At 42.2% G+C, this 25973-nt stretch overlaps 1 protein-coding gene across 1 annotated transcript in view; it reads left to right on the top strand.

Annotated features, from left to right (window-relative positions):
* Positions 1-25648, top strand: part of GRM1 (glutamate metabotropic receptor 1) — a 427931-nt gene extending 402283 nt beyond the window's left edge. The window contains exons 9-10 of the mRNA XM_019527617.1: positions 24137-24221; positions 25452-25648. Coding sequence (XP_019383162.1) covers positions 24137-24197 — 61 coding nt within the window. The 3' untranslated portion in view covers positions 24198-24221; positions 25452-25648. The remainder of the gene's footprint in view (positions 1-24136; positions 24222-25451) is intronic.
* Positions 25649-25973: the final 325 nt, after the last annotated feature.

Raw genomic sequence — 25973 nt, 5'->3', positions numbered from 1 at the left:
TTGGGAGTCTAGGCATGTGCAGAAGTGAGCAGAGCAGCTCTGGCACTGCCAAGCTGCCACTCCGGGACTCTGTCTGGTGCCCACACTCACCAGGCACTAGGTAAGTTACAAAGGAGGGTGGAAATTTTAATTTGCCTAGGGAGGCAAAAATCCTTGCTGTTCCTGGTCAGGGATGATTCTGCCTTGACCAGGGGGCTGGACTAGATGAACTCATGGGCTCCCTTCCAGTTCTACTTTCCTATGATTCCATGGACTTTGCTATTCACAAAACACAAGGAATCCAAAGCACCCACTCCTTCCTTGCCTCCTTCATTTTTTTTCCTGTTATTGAATGATAGAGGGAATCACAGGATAGGATTGCCCCCAAATTAAAGAAACTTAGGTCCATAGGAATATGGCACTAGAAGGTGCAGCTTGGACCATTCTTGGGTAACCCAAGGAATTCCCAAAATCACTGCTTCACTTTCACATACAGTTACAAGGCACTATTGTATTTTGATAACCCAGAATACCATAAAAATCTTATAACATGGCAGAAGTAAAAGTAGGGGATGTGATGGTGCTGCCAATGCTCTGCCTCTACAACAACAGGGAAATATATACACTTAAAAGATCTTAGGAACAGGACCAATGTGACAGAGGAAGGCCACTATGCCACAGCCCTTGCCAATCTCCTCTATAGGGAAAAAAAATCCAGGAGCAAAAAAAAAAAAAAAAAATCCTTCTTGGCTTCTACTGGAGATCAAAGATCTGGTGCATGGAACTACCAAATACCTTATACAGTACAAGAAAGTTACATCTATACTCCAAGTTAGGGAACTGCAAACACATGACTCCACCTATCATACACACTGATTGTTGAATGCGAACTCCATGTCCTATCATACCATCGCTCTCATAAACTTACCCAATTCAGTCCTAAGTAATTCAGGTTCATCGTCCCTGCCACTTAGCTTGGAATATCATTCAAATCTTCACTTCTCTGATAGTTAGAAATAATCTAATTTAGAATCCAAAATTATCGGTACCTAGCCAGTTTAATCTTGGCGAGTGTTGTTTTGTAGCCTAAGAACTTCCTCTCTTTCCCAAATACTAAATTCAGGAATGAATAATTAAAGAGAGATCATAGCCCCTCTCAATATCTGTTTCCCTAACCTAAACAAGTCAAGCTCCTCTAACGTTTACTCATAAAAAGGTATCCATTCCCTAGACCATCTTAGGGCATGTCCAGATGAGCGCAGACGTGCAGTATGTGGTAGGTGTTCCCTGTGCTGCTAATTTGGAGCAGGGGGGATTTTTTTGCCCATGGGATATCTTGTGTCAAAAAAATCCTGCCTAAAAAAAGGACGGTGGTGCATGTGAAAGCAGCATGCGCTGCCCAAAACTGGTTGGCCAGAGCCATGCTTTGGCTGCCAGTGGGCTACACAGGATCTTACCAATACCTTGTACAATGCTACTAGTACCTCCTTGTCTCTTGTATATACCCTGTTTAATACATTCTAGGGCTGCAATTAGCTTCTTTTAAAACTTTGTCACACTGGCTGCTCAAGGTCAAATCTGTAGTCAGGTAGTAAAGCCAGGTCTCTCTGTTCCTCAGTTGTCTCCAGTCTGCATGCCCCCATTTTATAGTTGCAGTTGTTGTTATTAGTCCCCAAGTGCATTGATTTGTATTTCATACTGTTAAACTTCATTCCATTTCTAATGTTCTATTCCAAAAGATATCTACATTTTCTTGTATAATAATCTAGTTTTCTTCCATATTGACAATATACAATACCTATCAGCACATTTCATGAGGCTACATCTGGTTTCAGAACAAAAGTTCCTGATAAAAATGTTAAACATAATAGGTCCTAAGATTGATCCCTTAACATCCCGAGTATCTACTCTCCAGATAGATATCTCACTTTTCAATACAACCTGCTATAGTATTCAACTGAGCTAACTCCTTATCCACCTCACAAACAGAGCATTGATTGCTGTCTTTTACAGTTTGGTCAATAGTTTCCCACAAGGTGTGGTATTAAAACTTTGATTAAATCTAGATACATTAAAGCCATTACATTACTCTTATCCAAGAAGTCTGTTACCTTGTCAAAGAAAGATTTTAAATTAGCCTGCCATGACCATCCTCTGATAAACCCATGTTGTGTTTTGTCCTATTTTCTGCTTCCTTGTATTTCTTTAACCATCCTTTCATTCAGTATCTGTTCTAAGATTGTACCTACTATTGAAAACAAGCAAACAGGCTTATAATTATCTGGGTTTGGCTGCCCCCTTTAAAACATAAGCATTACATTTTCTATTTTCCAGTCATAGGGTACTAACAGAGTCAGTGAATATCTGAGGGGTAGAGGAGTTGCTATGTCATGTGTCAATCCCTTCAATATTCTTGGATGGACATGACCTGAGCTCCCCACGTTTGTGACTGTAATGAGTCTAAGTTTTGCTTCTACCTCAGATATGAAACTTTCGTATCCTCATTGCCATGTGATATCCTGCCAATATCCGCTACATCTTCCTTTTGATAGAAAACTGAGTATTTGTTCAGTCCTTGAGCATTGTGTCAATTATCCTTGATCTCCACCCAGTTTTCAGCATATAGGTCCCACTGCTCTGTATGTTCTCTCTTTATTTATATGACTAAAGAAGCTTTTGCTATTAGTTTTTAAATTCAAAATTCATCAAAATATTGAGTTACATTAAGCCTTTGGTATGTTGGAGTAATGTTGCAGCTGTGATGGTCCAGGAAATATGAGAAACAAGGATTTTGTCCTGTTTTCCATTGCTTATATTGGACCAACTCTTGCTCTAGTAAAAGATGTCACCCACAAAACTGTTTGCCTCTTACAATTTACCCTGCATTCATCCTTACTGATTAGTCCCAATTTCCAGTGCTTGTAGATCCTCTGGTTATTCTTAATGCTTCTTTTTGATGGCTTGCTGGAAGTGACTTGACCTGGGATGTGTAGTGCATCATGGCAAGAGTTTTGGCTTCCAGAAATTATGAGCAGATGCCCAGCATATTCAGCTACTAATAAACAAATGAAATTTTTCTACAGCTTCTAGGTTGGTCAATATTTCAATGGCTGATAAACCAGTCAAAATAGAGTGGAATTTCATGCAGACAGTGAAAGGCTTCTCTAAACTCAGAACCATTCCCCTTTCTGTGTTTCCATGTGTTTTGCATTGATGTGTGTAGGCTAAGCCTCATTTTGATCAGACTGAAAAATAAGTTCAAATTGATATATCCACACATAGAAATTTCACTCTGAATGGTTAAAGCTTATCAAAAGTTATATTCATCTAAAATAGGCAAGGAAAATAGAATATGTCAGGCATTTTCAAAAATAAGTGTTGTTACAACAACACTTAATGTGCCTTAGTACATTATCTCAACCTCATATGCCCAGGAATCATTTAAGTATTTTCTGTGGCTTTAGATTGGACTGATAGACTGCACTACCATCCTTATGAGGTATTTAGATTAGATCCAGGTGTAACTTTTTATTGCTATCCCAGTTTGGTATAGACCATTGCACCTAACACAGAATGTTATGCCATGTGGAAAAATCAACATGGTAGATAGATTTCTTACTACTTTAGCATTTGCATACAATAAGACAGTACTTTATTTCAGGCTTTGGAAAAGACTAATATTTAAATAAAATACTAATACAGTTAAGATCCTTAAACCTCAGGCTTTGTATCTTATCATGTACAGTAGTAAACTGTGCTTAGTCTGCATGCATGACCTATTAATGCTCAATGGGGAAGGCAGCATTTCTGCCATGCAGGTTCTTTGGATAGTGTGTAAGGTAATATAAAAGGTTCCTGGAAATTAGAACAGGGATCTGAAGGTTACCAGCGTTGGGGAAGAAAGTAACCATTGATAAAAAATGATAAAAGGATGCATTAGTTAAACTGAATAAAGAGCTAGCAAGGACTGTGTTCCTAACAATACCAATAAAGTATTAACCCAAAAACAAAGCCACCTTCTAGCTCCATTCAGCTGACTTTGCACTGACATACACAAGCCTCTTCTTCCAGAATGCCACAGCCCTAAATAGTTGAATAATTTGAGTGGCCTTTTATTTGGTTCACTCCCTACTATTCGTGTTACCTGCAACACTGTCTTTTGTTTTTCTAAAAGTCTTTGTTTAATGTATTCCTGTTGGTCTGCCTGGAGGCTGCAATATTTTTTTAAGACAAGCAACCTGCATGTTCACAAGGATAATTGAACGGTTTAGTGCCAAACATTCATTCCTGAGCACTTGTATGTTTCCTAGCATCACTAAATGATTGCTGGACTTAAACCATTAATGATTTTATTTGGACATATTGTGCTGTGACAGGTAACTATCTTTACGCAGTTTGTCCATACCCATGATGTGAATTTCAAAGAGGGAAAGTCAGCAAGCCCAGTCAAGCTGTTCAGTCCTTGTCAGTGTATTGATTTAAGTGAATATTTAAAACTCCCACAAGATGGTTATATATTTCCAGAGGGACCTTTGCAATTAAAGTGAAAAATAGAGAGGAACAGAGACCAAAGGAATCTGCATCTTAATAATTCAATGGTGATTTCTCTTGCCCGTACTGCAGGGTTGTTCATTACATCTGAGCAATGTATTTATGTCTAATTTTGTCCTTTATAAATTTGGATTTGCATTTCCTTGAATATAATTGATGTTATTCTGTCCAGTGCATCAAGAGAGGCATACAGAAAGAGTATTTCTCTTCTCACTTCCACATTTGCATTTTGCTGGTAATCTTACTGAATACTTAGGACATATTTGCTTAAAAGCTACATATGGAAAGTTTCTGACCCCAGCACAAAAAACCTCTGGCTGGATGTATATACAATAAGATGAAGTAAACAAGGGGAAAAAACAGCCCTCATACACCACTGGCTATCCAAAGAGCTTCCTTTTCTCTGTGCGCTTCATAGGAAAAAATTCATACAGGGAGGGTAAGAAATAAAATTGAATAATGCAAGGTCTGTCTTTTCAATTTTCTTTTAATTAAATGCTAGTTCCACTGTGTACATTTCTAAACAAGCTGAGCTAAGTCCTGAAGTGATCTACACAGCTAAAGAATCAACCAGAAGAAAAGATGCTTCAAAGAGAAGCTGCTTTTTCCCTGTAATAGGAAGTATGTGACAGGATTGCACGATCTGGGGGGTGGAATTTATTTCTATGCTGTGCCTTTTTTGTGCTAGCAACCCCCATAAAAAAGGCCATAAGGCTGCTGGGAGGGTCTCTTGTGGAATTCCAGCAGTGTAGCTAGGAGGAGGGAGGGAGTCCCTAGAGGAAGCCACTTATGCCTATAGCCTGTCAAAGGAGAAAGGGAACATAGTCAGGTATTCAGTACCTAGCTGTTGCAGCTGCCTGCTGGGACCACTGCCATTTTGGTTTAAGTTTGGGCAGCTAGATAGTGCAAAAAGGCCTTTTGCTATCCACAAAAGCAAATGGGGGCAAACTGGCAATGAATACATTTAGGTTGAGAATTAAAAGAAAGTTTTTAACCAACAGAACTGTGAGGAGTGACCTTTCTACCAGTGTGAGGGATGGGGGGGTGGAGGTTATAGAAGGAAAAACCACAACTACTTTTAAGATGGGGCTTAATCAGTTAATGAAAAGGAGTATGTGAAAGGCTCCCTGCAGAGGCAGTACAGTCACTAACTCTGGCAATCTTCAAAAGGCAACTTGACACCCATCTTGCTGGGGTCATCTGATCCCAGCAGTCTTACAGGCCCAAGTGCAGACCCAATGATCTGTAAGGCCCCTTCCAGCCCCTAACAGCTATGAAACTATTTAGTTGGCTGAGATACCACAGGGCTGAACTTAAGGACCCAATAGGACCCTTGTTGACCTCGGTTTCTAAAACATCAGTCATTTCAGTTGGACTGGACTGCTTAGTTGAAAGAGCTTTTGCATAGCCTATGACTTCTATTTGTACTTTGTTCCCCTACTTGAAAGTTCCCAAGCCAGAGCATTTTTATCACGTGCCCATTGTAACAGTGGTTTCACAACTCTCTCCTCCCATATGTTTTTGACAGGAAATTAGGTGAAATAACTCTGGCTTTCATAAATGCAATCTGGCACTTTCCCAAAGTAACATGGGCAGGTTCCCTTTACAGTAGGGGCTCACTCTTTGAATTCTCAGAGCACTTGAATCATGACATTGTATTTTACACAGAAGCATCTCTGTAGCACTACACCACATTACATAATGAATCTTCATAGTTAAACAGAAGGATGCAGAGATGCAGAATTATACGTGAGGGAGGTCTCACAGTTATGTAAAATGCTGTATGTTTACTGAGTTAACAGAAGCAGACAAAGCACTTCGGACAGCCTAAGAAAGGCTATCATCTTTTTGGCATAAAACCAGGAATAAAAATACCCATTATAATTTAATTTCTTGCTTGACTGGGTGACTAATTACATTCCCTTGCATTTCTGTATGTGTTTGTATTTATTATTTATTGCATTGCTATTTTACAGCAGAAAAATGCAGCCATAATGAACTCAGATAGAAATGTTTTTTCATATGGGAAAAAGTGCAGGTGACAAACAATTGGTTTTACTTGTAGTATATGCTCAGGTGGATCAGTAATGAGGAAACAACCTCTGTCAGTCGGCTTAATACCAAACATCTGATACTCCTGTAGTTAAGATTCTATTAGTGCTGAAAGGGAACCAGGAATCACCTCTTGTTAGTAGTACTAGGCAAAACAGAAGAGATTTGAAAGGTGTATTCAGATAAGCATCAGAACTTTTGTATACTTAACTCAGGGACAGTCAATTCTTTTTGATCTGGGAACCAGACTATATATCGTCAGAGCTTTTTTTTTTTTTTAAACAACTAACAGAAATGCCATGAAACCAGCCCCTCCTTTTTAATTATATATTTAAAAAATCAAAGCAAATTGACTTGAAATGCAGAAGCTTAGGGAAGTTAAGATTTTTAAAGCAAAACTGTCTCCTTATCCCCAAAGGTAGATTGTTTCATCCCTACGCTTCACTTATTCTTCACATATGAGCAGCAAAGACAAGTAGAGCTGTGACATTTCATGAACACAAGGTATTTTGTGTACCAGTATTTGCCAAAATAAACATATAAGCGATTCTGTGGATGTGTAGTCAGTAGGGATCTGTCTTGTGATTTCAGACATCTTTCACCTAATTTAGAGATTAGTGTAAAAATAGCATTGAGGCACCATTTGGATTTGTGATGGTCTCTAAAAAGAGGATAGCTCTATAAAACACTGGACAGATTGCACTCTTCCTTACACGGCATGACTATTTTTTTTTAAACCTGTAAGATATTGGCTGCATAATGCTCTCAGTTTATCTCAGTATTCAGTGCAAGTTACTAATATAAAATAAACACTATCACTACCAAGTGACTGTGCTCTCACATTACTCTGAAGAAGGCACACAGGAAAAGAGCTTACAAAAAATTCATGGGAATGATAGCACTTTTTGACATACAATATGACTTTGTAATGTGAAAGGCACGTCATGTTCTGGTTCATCCACTGAGGCATGCCACAGCCTTAAAGCCAGCTTTTAGTGAGCATTTCAGTTTGCTGAGAGGCATACCACATGTCACAAAATGCCTCAAGCCAAACTGGAAACATTGCCAAGGCACACTGACAAGTTGCAAAGTTTTGATGAGCCTTTTGCAATTGTTGATTGAAACCCACATGCACAATAAGAAATAGGGGGTGACTATAAATCTGAGATACCATTATCTTTCCTGGCCAGACCTGTCTGTTTTCCAAACTGCTGTAAGTTAGTTTTTGACAATTTTTTTATATTGATTCCATACTGTTAGTCTTGATCTGATGATGCTTTACACTGGATACAGGTGTAGCTATAAAAATATGTTCTGGATGACACAGGCAAGTTTGTCTGTTTGTTTGTTTTTATTTTTCCCTTTGTGAAGGGTATATTTGTAAATTGAACAACTTGAAGCTGTATTTAAGAAGAAAGCTATCAAAAAGGCTTGCTAAAATGAACTTGGGCTCATGAAAGCTTACACATCTGTGATTTAGTTATTCTATAAGGTGCATCTCTATTCTTTTTTCTGCTATTACAATCACACAGATCTGACAAAGCAAACATTGATATTCAGTGGAAGTAGGTAATGCTGCTAAAAAATTCTAGGAAATATCTTTGTTGCAGCTTCACCACTGTTAGTGTTACACTCGAACCAGAGGCTGCTTTAAAACTTGAGTGTCTGCTTTGGCTTCTTCAAATCATTTCCTATCCATAGATGGGCACAGTACAGTCATCTGGATATCCCAACACCTTCTTAAACAAGCAAACAAAAAAAATCACCTTTCTATTAAAATAATCCAAAATAGGTGCCTATGCATTTATGAGTGCCAAACTGGTCCCTCAGAAATGTAATATCATCCGGACATTTCTATTAATGAAACATACAGTATATCTCTACAAGATCAGTGGTATAAACATGAAACTGCGTATAACTGGGGGTAGGGCAAACTATATAGATAATAAATAAATAAGTAATCCCAACCCGTAAAATTCTTGGATTTAGAACAATATCCCTGTGTGTGAGCCTGAAAGCATGCAAAGAAAAACATGTTTTGCAAATATTTAGTTGATCTAATAAAAAATTATCACCTCTACCCAAAGAGTTTTTTGTCCGCCTGTGTCCTAAGACCAACACGGCTACAACCAGCCTCTCTGAAACATGGAAAATAAAATATTTTGTTATTTGAAATGGAAACTTCACAACTTGAAGAAGAAAGAAGCCAAAAATCAACAGTGATATCGACTCTCCAAACCTGGACTAAATATTAACATTGGATTTATGGCACCCCACATCCTGCCTACCTTCTGAAAATCCCAAGTACCTTGCCTGCTCCAGCTGTTGTCTCCTCCTCATTTGCATTCTCAAGGAGCAGCTTTTTACAAACTGGCTTTTCTACCAGGAGAACTCTTACCATCTCCAATTTCTCTTTAGCCTAATTAAACTTCTTTTCATAGAAATAATAGAAAATTAGCATTAGAAAGGACCTCAGAAGGTCATCTAGTCCAGCCCCCTGCTCAAAGCAGGACCATCCACAATTAGATCATCCCAGCCAAAGCTTTGTCTAGCTGGGTCTTGAATACCTCCAAGGATGGAGCTTCCACCACCTCTCTGGGCAACCTGTTCTAGTGTTTTACTACCTTCATGGTGAGAAAATTCTTCCTAATATCTAAGCAAACTTCCCTTGTTTCACCTTGATACCATTGCTTACTGTTCTGTCATCTGCCACCACTGAGAACAGTCTAGCTCCATCCTCTTTTGAGCCACCCTTCAGGTAGTTGAAGGCTGCTATTAAATCCCCTCTCAGTCTTCTCTTCTCCAGACTAAATAAACCCGTTTGCCTCAGCCTGTCCTTACAAGTCACGTCCCCAAGTTCCCTCACCATTTTTCTTGCCCTCTGCTGGACTCTCTCCAATTAGTCCACATCCTTTCTGTGGTGGGGGGTCCAAAACTGAACAGTACTCCAGATGTGGCCTCACCAGTGCTGAATAGAAGGGAATTATCACTGCCTTTGACCTGCTGGCAACCTATTAATGCAACCCAGTATGCCACTAACCTTCTTGACAACAATGGCACACTGCTGGCTCATATTTAGCTTATTGTCCACTGTAATCCCCAGGTCTTTTCCTGCAAAGCTGTAGCCCAGCCACTCAACCCATAGCCTGTACTGGCGCATGGGATTGTTCTGTCCTAAGTGCAGGACTTTGCACTTGTCCTTGTTGAACCTCATGAGATTTTTTTTTAGCCCAATCCTCCAATTTGTCTAGGTCACTCTGAATCCTAGGCCTACCTTTCAGTATATTTACTACTCCGCACAGCTTGGTGTCATCAGCAAACCTGCTGAGGGTGTTCTCTATTCCATCTTCCAGGTTGTTGATGAAGACATTGAACAAAACCAATCCCAAGACTGACCCCTGGGTCACTCCACTTGATACCGGCTGCCAAGTAGACATCAAGCCATTGATTACTACTCTCTGAGCCTGATGTTTCAGCCAATTTTCTATTCACCTTACAGTCCATTCATCCAGCCCATAATTATTTAGTTTGCCTGCAAGAGTGTTGTGGGATACAGTATCAAAAGCCTTGCTAAAATCAAAGTACACCACATCCACCCATCTCCCGACATCCTTCCTTTCCTCAGGATCCTGCAGCAAAAGCCAGTCACCTCATCATCAGAGGCAATCAGGTTGGTCAGGTATGACTTGCTGACTGTTCCTAATCACTCTCTCTCCTCCAAGTGCTTAGAAGTGGATTTCTTGAGGATCTTCTCCATGACTTCTCCAGGGACTCAGGTGAGGCTGACTGGTATGTAGTTCCCTGTATCCTCTTTTTTCCCCTTTCTAAAATATGAGCACTATGTTTGCCCTTTTCCAATCATCCAGGACCTCTCCTGATTGCCATGAATTTTCAAAGATAATGGCCAGTGGCTCTGCAGTCATATCAGCCAACTCTCAGCACCCTTGGGTGTATCCTATCCTGCTTCATGGATTTGTACTCATGGATTTTCTAAGTAGTCCCTAACCTGTTCTTTCACCACTGAGGGCTGCTCACCTCCTCCCCACATTGTGCTGCCCAGTGCAGTAGTCTGGGAGCTGACCTTGCCTGTGAAAACTGAGACGAAAAAGATATTGAGCACTTCAGCCTTTTCTGCATCCTCTGTCACAAGGTTGCCTCCCTCATTTAGTAAGGGCCCCATACTTTCCCTGATCCTCCTCTTTCTACCAACATCCTTGTGGAAACCCTTCTTGTTACCCTTCACATCCCTTGCTAGCTGCAACTCCAGTTGTGCTATGACCTTCCTGACTTCATCCCTGCATGCCTGAGCAATGCTCTTATATTCTTCCCTAGTTATTTGTCCAAGTTTCCACTTCTTATAAGCTTCCTTATTGTGATTTAGTTTACTAAACAGTTCCCTGCTAAGCTAAGCTGGTCTTCTGCCATACTTCCTAGTCTCCCTGTGCATCAGGATGGTTTGTTCCTGCACCATCAATAAGACTTCTCTGAAGTACAGCCAGCTGTCCTGGACTCCTCTCCTGCTCAGTCTGCCTTCCCAGGGGTCCTGCCCATGAGTTCCCTGAGTGAGTTGAAGTCTGCTTTTCTGAAGTCCAGGGTCCTTACTCTGCTGCTTTCCTCAGGATCCTGAACTCAATCATCTCATAGTCACTGCTGCCCAAGTTGCCATCCACTACTACATTCCCCACCAATTCATCCCTGTTTGTGAGCAGCAGGTCAAGAAGAGCATGGCCCCTAGTTGGCTGCTCCAGCACCTGCACCAGGAGGTTGTCCCCAACACTCTCCAAAAACTTCCAGGATTGCCTGTGCACTGTTGTATTGACCTCCTAGCAATTGTCAAGGGACACCCCCTACTTATTTCCAATGCTTCCAACATGTCAGGGTGACTGAAATCACTCCTGAGAACCAGGGCAAGTGATCAGGAAATTTCTGCCAGCAGTTTGAAGAAAGCCTTATCCACCACTTACTCCTGGTCTGGTGGTCTATAGCAGACCCCCACCATGACATGACCCTTGTTGCTCTTCCCTCTGAGCCTATCTCCAGCTTTAATACTGGAATTCTGAGCAATCATATATATTTTACATAAAGTGCAACTCCTCCTCCTCTTCTCCCCTACCTGTTCTTCCTGAACTGCGTGTACCCATCCATGAGAGTGCTCCAGTCATACGAGCTATCCCTCCAAATCTCTGTTATTCCAATCACGTCATAACGCCATGACTGTGCAAGGACTTCCAGTTCTTCCTACTTGTTTCCCAGGCTCTGTGCATTTGTTCACAGGCACCTCAGGTAACTAGTTGGTTGCCCCAATTTCTCAGGAAGTATGAGAGCACATCCCCCATTCCCCTGTCTGCTTGCTCTTCTTTCAGGTCATCTGCTTCCCCACTTACCTCTGGGCTTTGGTCTCCATCCCCCAGCAATGAGCTCGTACCACCTTTAATTTCTCCTTTGCCTGATGAAGGGTGTGTGAGCCCAAAATCTTGCAAAGAAAAATGATTTTTTTTTAAATATTTAGTTGGTCTAATAAAAGATCTCACCTCTGCCCAAAGAGTTTTGTCTGCCTATGTCCTTAGATTAACATGACTACAACCAACATCCCTGCCATAGGGAGGCAGTATCACTTCATTTACCAATATTATGTCAATCTTATGTTAACAGAATGCAGGATAAGATACAAAACCTGTTAAGAGCATGGTTTATTGAACTTCTGTCCCAGATCCCCTCCACATGCAAGATAACTCAGAATCCCTTGGCATCCCAGAATGCTTTGCACCTCCCCTGCAAACCTCCCCTTGCAGGGTGGGCAGGCTAGCTTAGATTCAAGCTGTCTGCTCCAGCCTAGCAGGAAGGCATGTTCTACTGCCCTCCAGCTTCTGTTCTGAGCCACTGCAGGCATGTGGCTGCATTTCCTGAATCAAAAGTGAGTGTGTGTTCACTTGCTTATTGATTCAATCTACCCAACTTAGACTAAACTTCGAAGGCTGAATTGATTCAACCTCACACTTTTTGACTGTCTGTACTTAGCCTAGGGGTATTTATACACATACCTTTTCATTCAGCAATGCTCTGGAGATCCGATGCTTCTGAAAAGACTCAGTTAATCAAGTCTGCTCCACATGCAAGCTTACACGCACTGTGGTGTACCATGCAGCAAAATGAGCATCAGTGGGGAGAAAATGGCAGTGGTGTACTTTTGAACTAAAGCACCTCTGCGGTGTTTTAGTTTAAATGCTCACAGCCTCTATTTTCTTTTCCCTGGCACGCATTTTGCCGCTTATACAACTGCAGGCATCACAGTGCCAGGCATTTTTCAATGCCTGCACTGCAGTGTTTGCACATGTAAAAATGCTGTAAAAGATCATATTTCAGTGCCTTTAAGGCTCTCGTTTTATGGTGAAATGTCAATGAATTGGTCTTGTAATCAGTCGTTCTATTCACTACATACTGGTTTCAGATGCATGATCTTCATGTTTTTGAACAACAATTTTTGGGAATGTTATATCAACAAGAACAGCAGTTTCCAAGTTCAGAGGACTGACATTTCCCTGAGGTGGATAATTTCTTTTTGCCTCTGGATTCACCAGTCTTGCCACTTTTTGATAGTATTATCAAAAAATGTAGTTGTTCTTCATTCTCAACAAAATTATGGACACCTGGATTCCTCAACTTGATCTCTTATTGCAGTTATTTTTTTGTTCTTGCTGTCTTCCTTTGTGGTCATTTAGGGAGTATTATGATATTCAAATATAACCCACAGGAGAGAAAAAAAGACCGTAGTAAAGAATTCTAAAATTTCCTTTTCCATCATCTGCTTTTCCTTCACGCACTGTCACCTTTCCTTTCAAACATCTTATCTCTCTAGGAGAATTCCTGAAGGTCAGGACAGACATCACACATAAACCAGTTTAAGTGATCAGAAACTGCTTTAAACCTGTAATAGAACAGACCTTCAGTGCACATGAACCAGGTTCAAAATGGCTGAAACTGGTTTAAGATAAACCTGGTTGAATGTAGTATCGGACTTAACTGATTTGGCTCAAACTGGTTTATGCATTGTCTGTCCCAGAACCTTTCCCGGTTTGAGTTCAATCAGAGACCCCCAGCGTCCCGGCATGCTCTCTGGGTAGGGCTCTCTACTCCAGCCCAGCCAGGCTGGCTCCACCCCTCTGCTCCTGAGCTCCAGCAGGCACAGATAGGGGCAGGGGTTTGGCCAGAGAGGCATTTAATTCCCCATCCCTGTACCACCAGCAGGAACCAGAGCTGGGTCTGCCCACATTTCCCCCCTCACTGCTGCAGCAGGGGGGGCACCATGGCCCCTGAGGCAGAGGGAGGCAGGGAGCAGAGTTAGTTTCCCCCATACCCCACAGGCAGCTGGGTGGCTCCCTGCCCAGAATAGGCCTCCAGCTGTCCCCTCTGCTGGAGGCCGGAGGGAGGAGGAATAGCCCTGTCCCTTTCCCCACCCCCAGGGGCCCTGGCTGGCTGTGCCCCATCTCTGCTGCTGCGGGAAGAGGGGGCAGGGCTTTTACTGGGGGCAGCAGCCCCTGTCACACTGTGGGGGAGAGAAAGCCCCTTCCCGGTGAGGGGCTGAGCTGTGGGCTCAGGCTGCGCACAGCAGCACCAGGGTGTGGAGCGGACCAGAGCTCTGCAAGCCCCCACAGCTCTGCCATGCTCCACAACAACTCTGCCGGCCCTACAGTGCAGCCTTGCTGGAAAGCCGTGACGGGCTCCTGCCTGTCAGGCACTCACTGCTCACTGCTTCAGCTGCCGGGCAGAGGCAGGGTCCAGCCCCTGCCACTCGTTCTGTGCTCAGGGAAGCCACTGAGGGGGCTTATTCAGCTGCTTGCCCCAAGACTTGCACTCCTGCAAGAGTTACCTTGCAGCCCCAGGGCTCCCAGCCTGTGGATGCCCCACCTCTGTTATTCCCTCCTGAGCTTCAGCTGGGGCCGGGCTGGGCATGCCCCTGCTGCAATGCCAGCAGCCAGTGGCTGAATAAGCCCCCTCTTGCCAGGATGGAGCCAGCTCTGAGCACAGAGGAGAGGCTACCAGGCTGGGCAGACCCTGCTGTGGTGCGAGGGGCTAAATAAGCCCCTTCCCCCTGGGAGGGGGCTTGCCCCAGGCACAAAGGTTGCTTGCACCATAGTGGGGTTGGCCCAGCTCAGCCTGGCTGCCACTTTGTACTTTCTGCCCAATCCAGCCACCACTGGCCCAGAGCAGAGCAGCAGTGGCATTCCCTGCCGGTGGCACAGGGAGGGGGAATTAAACCCATCTCAGGACAGTTCGGCCTGGGTTGGCCATACCCCTGCAGCACAGCTTACTTCCAGGTGAGGGCCAGCTCTAACATTGGCTGCACCTGACCTGAGCAACTGCAGGCATGTCCCTGAATTGCCCCAGTCCAGAGAGCATGTTTATCCAGTTACAAACCCGTTCAGTGTAGGCTGGTTAGACTAACCTGCAAAGGTTGAATCAGTTTTGGCTCCAGCTTTTTGAATGTCTATCCCTAGCTGAAAAGTGCTCCATGCCTGGTAAGACACTGGCACTATACATTTTCTGATTATACTGATACTTACCAGCACTACGTTTTTATGACAGTTCATAAGCTTCTTTCATCTGCTTTTTCTCTTTCTTGGTGCAGGTAAACCAATGTAATAGAAATAGGAAAATCAGGTGATTTCCCACAGAATGGTGAGAACCCGATAGCCTCATTTTGGCTGCTTCCAGACATTTAAAAAAAAAACAAAAATTGTTTACCAGAAGAAGCAACGTGCTACTTCAACCTGGCTCTGCAGTGTCTGTAAAGACTGGGCCTTTAGCAGGGCTTTTTGGTGCATTTAGCTAACGGTGATTTAATCAGCTATTAGATAAAAGTACCAAAAAGCCCCACTAAAGCACCCAATCTTTACAGACACTGCAGAGCCAGGTTGAAGTAATGTGCTGCCTCTTCCAGGAATATGCAGGTTTTGGCACAGGAACACACCAAGTTTAAAATAAAGCACCATTTCTGGGTTTTTTTAATGTCTGCAAGCAGCCTTTGTGTTTAGTTGTAGCAGTTGTTCTCAATGTTTTTAGACTCAAAGCACCCCTCATCAGACTTAAGGCACACACCCATAACTTTTGTGAATTGACTTGAACCCTATTTCAAAAACTAATTAATCTGTTGCATTTCTTACCTCCTTGCAGAGGGGTCTGGCAGTGGGGGTGCGGGAGCAGCTACTCAGGGATATCCTGAGCTTGTCCTTATCTGCTTATCTCCTCATATCTGGAGCCTGAGTCACTCCTTAGCTGCTTATGCCCTCACACCTGGCTTATCTCCTCACACTTACTGGGGCAATCTTCAAAGGATCTCCTGGCACCCCAGGTGCCCAGCACCCTGGTTAAGAATCACTGATTTAGGGCTACAGATTACCCTATTTAAAGGACCTTCAGGTTTGATGGTTGTTCTTCTAATCAGGCATGTAACCATTGCAACGTGCATGTTACAAGATTGTTTAAGATGTTTCAGTTCTGCAGTAGGTCTGTGAAAAAATATCATGAGCTGCACTTCTAGGGAAAACAAGTTTTAGAACCAAAGTGATGGAGACCTTGTCTCCTAAAGTGGTGGGATGCGCATGAACACAAACTGATTGTAAGGCTTCTTTTGCTTGACATACGCATAGACTCTAACAGAGTTTCTTGCCTCTATCTACAACCAATAAAACAAGACCTCTGGAAAGAATTATTATTCTCTCTGCTTCAAGATATCCCATCTCCCCATGCGTTTAATAAACTTGTCATTTGTATTATTTAGGTAGCAGCCATTGATTTCTTGACTTGGTTTCCAAAGTCATGTTCCACTTTTATCCAAGCACAGTCAGTCACATTCATACATCAGAACTGTGTGAATCCTCTTATGTTCTTTTATTAGGTGTGTGCCCTAAGGATCCATAGTGAAGAATTTGAGCATTACCTTTTATCTTTCTTCAGGCTGTCAAAATGTTTTCTCATGGAACAGTAAATCTAATGCCCCAGAGAAATCATCTGCTCTTGGTTGGTAGTAAAAGGGCCCCTTTGGTCATCACTTTGATGACATATTTTTCTGTCTCCCCTATTTCCAGAGAGAATTTATTTTTGCGAGATCAATTTTCTGTTTCTGTTATCTGCTGGCAGTTTTTTTTCTGAAGCAAGCCCTGCCAACTTAACTTATCTCTGAGAGGTCAGATCATTCAGCTCGGCCTCTCTTGTCTGACTTCCCCAACTTTACACTCCTAGATCAAGGATTATTTTGAAACTGCTGCTCTCTTAAACTAAGTTAAAAAAAAGGCTTGCAGACACCCCAGCACTTCCTGAGGTATGTCTGTATTTCAGTCATTGCAGTATATCCTAGGCATAACTGAGCTAGCTACAAACTAGCTAGCATGAGTACCAGTAGAAATCTAGCCACAGGAATATATTGTTCATTGGGTGCTACAAAACTGGCCCAGGAGACTGAGTAAATATATAGGATGAGGTCTATGCTGCCACTATCAGACTACTACCTGTGCCCTGTGCTACATTACTCGCAGTATCTAAGGAGTGCACTGAACTCTACTGGGATGACATCCTACACAACAGCAGCATCCCCTTTGACCTCTTCAGCAGAACTCCAGTCCTTAGCAGGATAACATGCAATGCAATAAACATCATTGTGGATGGCAAAACTTTCTATTTTCTAGGTAATTTGCTTTGTCAGAAAATTGGAGTCCATTTTGTTTATTCTGTATACTTAGTCTTTGGGAAGTTGGCACAACACACATAAAAAATCACAGTGAAAACCAAGATAGGGCCAACCAGAAATTCCTAAACAACCTTTTCTAAATGTTGATATTGTGATAAGACAAAGGTGTTGGAGTCAAAAGTCTAGATTAAGAAATTTCTTCTGGCGCATTGAGTTATTTCCAGAATTGAAAGTACTTCTTTTCTGAATATGGTATGGATATGTACAGCTTGAGAGAGCAGAAATCTTGAATTCACAAGTTTTTTTTTTTATTATTCAAGGTAGTGGAAATGTTACATTTCTCATAGGAGTCATCCACATACATTTGTGGGATTATTTGCATGGGTAAGTGCTGGCCAGTATAAGCAAGAAGTCCTAGCAAGAAGTGACCACCAAGAGGCTAATCCAAGTAAACTAGTTGTAGGGCTTCTTCAGTCATTGAATTACAGTGATTGTGGACTCATGCATTCCATGACATTGTTTCTCTCTTTTTTTTAGTATCTTTTATCACAGTTTTAATTGATTAAAGGGGTCATCCATAGGGTGGCCATCATAGAGGACATTCCGGTTTTCTGCTACTCTGTCCTCTATTGATACAAAAACCAACACCTTTGTGTCCTCTATTTTTTTCTTGAAGAGAAAAATAGAGGACACAAAGGCATTGGGTTTCATATCAATAGAGTTCAGAGGACAACTGGACCGTCCTCTATGATGGCCACCCTAGTCATTGTCACAGGGCACTGAGATGCCTGCTCCAAGAAGAGGAGAAACTGCCTGGGGAGAGCCCAAAAAGCCAGACAGGAGCCCAGGTGCAGGTTGCCATGGCAACCAGCTAATGAGGAAATTAGGCTGCACCTGGTCAGCTGGCTGGAAGGGGCAGGGCCCTGGGCCTATATAAACCCCAGGACAGGAACTAGGAGGTGGTTTTCTGCTGATGGCCAAGGGAGAAGGGGCCCTCCTAGAGTAAGTGAAGGGAGGAGGCCTGACTAAGTTCTGTTCTGGGTAATGTAAAGGGGCAAAGCACACCTTACGTAGCTTGTGTTATGTTATAGCCCAGGGGCTTATGTTTTGTTTGCTGTTTTATAAGCCCGGTGGTTTGGGTGAAGCTATTTGGGGAGGAGGCCTTATTGGGGGGCCCATGGCAGCATGGGGACCCTGGTGCCAGAGAGGATGTGGCATTTGGGGTGTGCAGAGACAAGGGCTGTGGAGAGCCAAGTGAGGACAAGGAGCCGAATTATAATGAGGCCTAGGCAAGACAATGCCAGTACCATCTGCGAGGCTTGGGGCATGGTAAAGGGGCAGCTGGAGCCATACACATAGCCCATAAGGCTGGGAACCCATGGGGTCCTGGGGAAATCCATCAGGACCATGTCTGACCGGACATAAAGGCAGCCGCCCTACGTTACTTTTACATCAAGATGTGGCAGGTGAGAGAAGAGGGTGCCCATCAGGCCAAATTGGTACAGTTGAGGAGCCTTAGGAGATCATGGCCATCCTTAGGGACCCCATCCCATGACAGTCATCCATGAAGCAACCACATCTCTTGCTTTTTTTTTTTGCTTTTTTTTTAAACTCTTGCTGTGTCAATGGAAAAGTATACATGTTGATTAGCTACAAAGCATGGACTCCAAAAATTTTTGATGCACATGAACCCATAAGAAAGATACAGAGGAGGAGCCTAAGGCACAAGTCTTCATTTGAATTCTCACTCTGTGAACAAACTACAGAGATTCAGCTCCACCTGATCAGGAGAAGGTGTTTGTCCTTTTTTGCACAACTGTCTTTTCAGACATGGCTCCGGCTGCCGTAAGAGGCCTGAAGTTTTACTGTAGTGAATATCATCCCTGTGAGCATGCTTCCATGAATACCAGCATGGTTTGCAATCTCAGGTGTTAGGCCCAATGGCACAGCCAAAATGTACGCAGTCAAATCTGCCATCTGACTCTACCAAGTACTGTCTAGCCGTCCCTCCCACTCTAAAGAACCGGGTTCACCTCTAGGGGATCAAAAGAATGTTGGGAAATTTTCCAGCCTCACAGTTTTCCCTTTTGGAGTGATTATGTGTCAACGCTGAAATGTGAAGTAGACATTTTAAAGTGCAATGTGGTCTGGTATCATGATGCTATAATACAAATGGGATATTTTCCTCTGCCCGTACTAAATTTGAGATTTTAAATTATTTTTTCAAAAAGCCATTGAATGATTCACTGTCACTGAGTGACATAGAAATCAAACCATGTAGCAGCCTGGTGTTGTCATAGCTTTTGTATTCTCTCCCCACCATGCTATCTTCATATTTATGGCACTTGCTTCAAATTGGATCGTAAGTGATTTGGAGCAAAATGGTGTTTCCCTCTGATTTTGATCAAGGTGAGCCTGGAATTCAGTCAAATGACTTGGCAATTTCTAACATTGTGGGTACCCAGATCTGACTTCATATGCTATTTCAGTGTATATAGTAAATAATACAAGGCCCTTTACTTTAGCTGTCCTGGATGCAGGACATACTGTCATGGGGGCACAAGTTGGGAGCAAACAGATCGCCTATCCATTGTTATACTCCAAGTACTCAAAAATGTTGCCACAACCAGTTGTTTATTGGTGTGCAATAAGCAACAGACATCCTTCTATTAAATGGAAGGTCTCCTGCTTATTGCACACCACGGGAATTTCCCTGCAGGGTTCTCCTGCAGCCTGAATATCAGGCTGTTGTCTCCCCCAAATCAGGGCATGCATCTACAAGCTATGGGGGGTTCCCCATGCCCCCACTTGCAAATATGCTTTCCAAGTCAGGGCACAGCAGCCAGGGCCACTCTCCTGTAGATTTAGGCCCCTGAAGCTCTGGGAGTAGCAGGGGCCTGACTCCAGGGCACAGCCCCAGCGAATCTGTAGATGCCAGTGAAGCAGATCAGCTGTGTCAGGACACATCCTGGCACAACTGATGCCACTCCAAGCACAAGTGAGATATCGTGGTTATACCATAGAGTCAGTTTGTGAGAATTTGGATGAGCAGAGCGAGTAATTCCCGAGGTGTAGGTGAATTTATCAAGCTTTGTGGCTTATACAAAAATAAAACATCACAGATAGCAATTTACACTTTTCTGAAATTCTGACACAGCTGTTTGCCTCATGGGATAATTCATTTATACTTAAAGAAAAAAAATAGTGAGAAGAGAGACTCTTCTGTCAGACCCTTTACATTCTTCACAGCAGATTTCAATAGACCTGTTACTTTCCCTGAATTCTAGCCAGTTGGCTTGAAAAAAATCTTTATGGTCTAAAGAAGAAAAAGTTAAGTAATTAATGCACTTCATTCAAGAACCCTGCGCATAATCACACTCTTGTCTCTAACAAGCTCTGTGCTAGTGGACCCTTCTCCTTCACTAAAAGCATTTTCAGCACCTTCACTATGCTATGTTTGTTCATTCGAACACACAAAGTCTGGTTCTGTGGCCCCAGGATGTAAATAACTGTCATTGATTCAGTAGGAGTTGTCTAGATCCTATAGAATTCAGTCCTCAAATAATAGCCTTTTAATATGGGATTTGAAAGAAAAAGGTAAGATAGAGTTGCACGTTACAGACAAATTGAGCCAGAGATACATAAGATAAGCTTTTGTGATTTTCATCAGATGTAAATGAAGTGAACTCAGGCTTACAAAAGCTTATGCTATGTAGCTCTGATTTAGTTAGTCTGTAAGGTGCAAATCTACCCTACCTTCTGCCTGACTTCAAACTAACAGGGTTAACTGTCTCTCTGCTCATTATAAAGAAGGGCAGAACATTTAGTTGTTCAAAAAGAAAATGAATTAATAAGTGAAGAGTGATTACCATATGTAGAGCAGAAAAATGTTATATTTAAGGGGAAAAAAGATGATGAAGAAAGAAAAGAAAGGACCCTGAAGAACTAGGCCATAGTCCATACTAGGACCCTTGGGCACTGCCAATATTAATAATAAATAGGACTGAAGTGGCAAACGGCACAAAGAAATAATTTTAAAATCAATGCAATGAAATAATTGTTGTTGATATCACTGACATTTGTTGCTAGCTTCAAAGCATTCTGCAGAATTACAAACCACTTTTGAATTGTGTTGCCGACTTTGCTGCAAATCCAAAATAGTTCAACTGAAGTCACCACAGATACGTTGATGCCAACCTCAGGTAACTCAAAGTTGAATTTACCTGATGCATAAAATACTGAGGAGGGTGTAATGGCAGAGCTGACAGGGTGTCTCACTGGAGTTCCATAGGTGGGAATTCAAGCCTTGTTTTGGACTCATGCCGGTTGACCAACCTATAGATGGCACCTGTTGATTCAGGACTGGGAGGGCACATGCAACTGGGCAGGATGCTAGCTACATCACTCTCTTGTGGACTTCTGGCTACAGAAACTGGCTTTCTTTGCAAATAGCTCAGGCAAATTTTGACCTTTTCATATGATATAGGCATTGCATGAGTCACCAGTGAAATGTCACCATGTTGGGGGGGCAGGGGGACATGGCATTCATTTTAACAGTGCGGGCAACAATGCAAAACAGTTTAAGGCCAGAATAGGAATGTAATATGTAATACCTACATTTGATTTTTGGCTAGGGTATGCATCTGTCAATGAGGTGCAACCACAGAGAATGAAAGCTACTTTTTCGAACATGCCAGGAGGAAATCTGACTGTGTCTGCATGGTACGTTCCCTTTTGTGCATGAGGAATTCATAGCAAGAACCAAAGATGTCAGGGAATGGAGAGTGAAAAGAGAGAAAGACCACAAGTCTTATGTTAGACAAAGAAGTATTGAGTGGAAAGAAGATTCTGAAAAAGCCAAGAGTGAGAGTGCAGTGTAACATGTAGGAAGTGGGTCCAGTGAAATACATTGGATTTCAGTCCAGTGAAATACATTACTTCACAAGGAACCTGACCCCTAGCCATGACTTAAAGTCAAAGGACATTTCACCATTGTTTTTTACAATGGTGTAACTTGAGTGGGATGATCAGTGGTCTAGCCCAGGGTGCAGATTCAGTGGGCATGCCAGAAAGGCAGTCCCCAGGGAGCATAAGCCATTGTTACAGCAGGTCCTGTTAAGGAAGCTTGCACTGGGGTGAAAGCAACCTATGCCAGTCCTACAACTCTGGCAGCCCTTGTGCAAGCAGGTAAGCACTAGCTTTTCCCACTTCTTGCTGCCTAGGACACCCAAATATACCTCATACATTTGGTTTTTAATGTTGCAAGCCTAGGTCCTTTGTGTCATAGTGTCTTTCATATGTACAGTGTGAATGCTGCAGTTTCACACATGCTGGAAATATATTTAGAACTAGAGTTTCGTCTCAAATAATGGGGTGCAGATTGTCACATATTTTGTCAAATCAGCTGCTGTGACTGAATACACTTCTAATTTCTGATTTCTAACAAAGCAAGCAGCAATGAGGCATGACTCGCATCATTTTCCACAGAAAGCAGAAAGCTCTTGGTCTGCCAGTAAATACTAAAAACCCAAAAATCTATAGAAATGTTGGCTGTTCTCTTTAATCAGAAGCTTTATTATCTTTCTAAGCTTAATGGGGTGTAGAAGAGGTCATGGTAGCTAAGCTCCTAATTATGATTGCCTTTACATTTTCAAATCTCAGAGATCTTGTCACTGCTGGTGAGGATTTTAATTATCTTAGAGGCTCCAAGGTGGGTAGATTGGAGCACTGAGAAATAGCCCAATAGCAAGTTTTACTCACATTCTAATAGTTCAGAAGTCGTCTCCAGGCCTTTACCTCCCCAAACTGTATGCATCACTTTGTGCCCCTGTGCATCAGTGTGTTGTGAGATGAGTTGGTTTGTTTTGATTATTAGAAGCCATACAAAATATGTAGTACTTGTACATGCCATCCATGAACTCTTTGTTATGGGAGAACACAAGTCTGGCCAGTGTGCACCGTGATTGTTTGTTTGTGGGCAAAAAATGCTGAGATTTGATTTTGCATTTGATTTTCAACTGAACTAAACCTTTTTACAGAATTTTGTTACCACGCTCCCCTTGCAAGAATACCCGAGATTTTTATCAAAGCTTTTTTTTTTCTTTTACTGGTTCTGGGAAAGACAAATTGAGCACTTGCATCAGCTTTTGTTAATCATATAGTGCAGCAGAGAAGAGAACAAAAGAGGAAATCGCCTTGCTTTATCTGCCATAGTAATACCCAAAGTGACCACAATTTACAATTCTGAGGCACTGGAGTGTCTAAAAGAACCTCAGCTTTGTGCCTACTTTCATAAATGCTGTTACTTCCATGAGAAATAAAAGAGCAAATGCAGTGAACATCAGTGACTATTCGCTCATGCCAGACATTCACAGAAAGGTAACAATTAGACAAGCCAACAATAGGAGTAAGGGCCACTGAAGAAAAACAGGGACTGAGTATATATTTAAAAAAATAAAATTCTTTAGAAAACATCTGAGAGTAAAGATGGGGTGTGAAAGGCACTTGTTCCTTTTGTACCATTCCCACCCCACTTGGGGAAGGCCAAGGGAGAGTTTCCACAGAAGACTAAATGCACAGCAGCATTGCCACCTGCTATTTGAGAGCCTAAGGTACCAGTAGAGTGAATGAGCATAAACACCATGAGAAGCCACTTGAAAACAAAACACACAATAGCAAAGGAGAGATTTTTGTGGAAGTTGCAGTAAACAACCAAAGAAAGCAGAAAAGAAGATGAGGAGAAGGAATGGGAAAAGACACAAGGAAGACCAGGACTAGATGAGGGACAGGCACCCTATTGAGTGGTATAACCACCATGTGTGTACATGTGTATAACCACTCACTGGGTGTCTTTTTCTTTTCAATCTTCAGGAAGAGGCAGCCAGAATTCTCGCCCACCAGCCAGTGTCCGTCGGCACATGTGCAGCTTTGAAAAATCCCACGCTGCTGTGAATGTGTAAGAGAAGCTGCATGACAAACAGTGGTTTTACCCCTTGCTTTCTCTTTCTCATTGGTTTATCATTTCTAATAACGGGAGAAATGTGGTGCGTGCCATTAAGGATGGGGAGCTTGGTTATGTGCTCAATTTTGCACAATGCCTTAACCTGATTATCCGTCCATTCTGAAGAGGACACCGTTGATCATTTTTTACAGCTTTTATTTTTCATGATCTCTTTTGTTTGTAAATGCCTACAAGTATGCCGATACAGATTTTTATACTAATTTCACCTTTTTTTCCATTTAGCCAACAATATACTTTTTTATCTTGTTACAGTTTTGCATGGAGCTGAGATTATCCTGCGTGCTTTTTAACAATAATCTCTATAGTGGCTGTCTCATGGCAAGACTTCTGGGTTGTGCACAGCTCTTGCTAACAGCACTTGTTAGTGAACTGCTGCTGCAAAGCCAGCAGAGGGAACACAAAACACTGGTTTGGTGGGACTCACAAAAATAAAGAAAACAAAAGAAGTTGTGTGTTAGTGGGGTGCAAAATCTGGCCTCTAGTGGCTAATGCAGTTTCTTAAACTCTGATTAAAGCAATGACACACATAAAAGGCAGTTAGAATCTGAAATATCCTACCTTTCCTGTAAATTGTAGCAGGTTTTGGCTGTTAAGATCAATGGTTTTAAACTTGCTTAGTAACTTTCCAAGCAAATACAAAGCCATTGTAGAAAATAGTCTAGCTGTTGTGCACAAAGTCTGTGGTCACTCCTAGCCTTTTCCTTTATATTTGCTATTTCACATCTGATAAAACCCCAGAGACAAAACTAATCTGCTCGCTGCAGAAAGAAAGGCTGCATAGTGACCAGGTAGCAGTCTTGTACCCTTGCACAACTTTTCATTAATATACAAAGCTATTTATGACCAGAGCTGCTAATTATCTCTCACCAGTTACTGGGGTATAGTAGACTGCTGGCATCTAGGTTCCTTTGAAGAGTTCATGTTATCAGCCATGTAGCAACAATGCTAGTCTTATACAAAGCAGCTTTGCTAATTTACTTAATAGAAAAAACATATGTATGGTGCATTGTATGCTGTGTTGATGTAAGTGGTCAAGTATCACAGTATTTTGGCAGTAGCCATATTTGCTTCAATGAAGGACAAATGTTACAATGTCAGTTTAAGGATTAGCACAAATATTTCCCTGTTAATTCCCAATGCAATGACAACATGCCCACTTTTCAGATCTGGAACAAGGCCCGCCAATGTTCAGGAATGCAGGTTGCCAACTGCATGTCCAAGAAGAATGACTGAGAAATTAGGAGGCAAATAGACAAGAGCACAACAAAAGGTGCTATAAAATGCATGCAGCAATAAGCTACAAGATTCCCACATGCAAGAAAGGCAGAAACCTCACAACTCTATTATTGCCAAATTTTAATAAACAGTTTTTAAAAAGTAGTCTTCTAAGTGAGGTCATAAGGTTTTTCATGTAACGAAAATCCAATTAATAAGTGGTCCTTGAAATGGCTGTTTGTTGCTAATGGATCCAGGTAGGTGCTAAGAGTTCAGGTGATTTTTCTGAAGGAGTCTCTAATAGTTTGTACTTCACCAACCTACCAGAAGCTGAAAAAAAGCAGCAAATACATGTTTGGATTTGAGGTCCCCCTTCCAAATCGAAAACCAGATTTTGCAATTCACTCACTTTCCAGGTATGTGCAAACAGATCTGTTTTCTCCCTTTGATTTTGGTCATACTTACCCTTGG

Source organism: Gavialis gangeticus, unplaced genomic scaffold (genome assembly GCF_001723915.1).
Source record: "Gavialis gangeticus isolate Ggan-Ray unplaced genomic scaffold, GavGan_comp1, whole genome shotgun sequence".
Classification (NCBI taxonomy): domain Eukaryota; kingdom Metazoa; phylum Chordata; order Crocodylia; family Gavialidae; genus Gavialis; species Gavialis gangeticus.
This window is presented reverse-complemented; position numbering and strand designations above follow the sequence as displayed.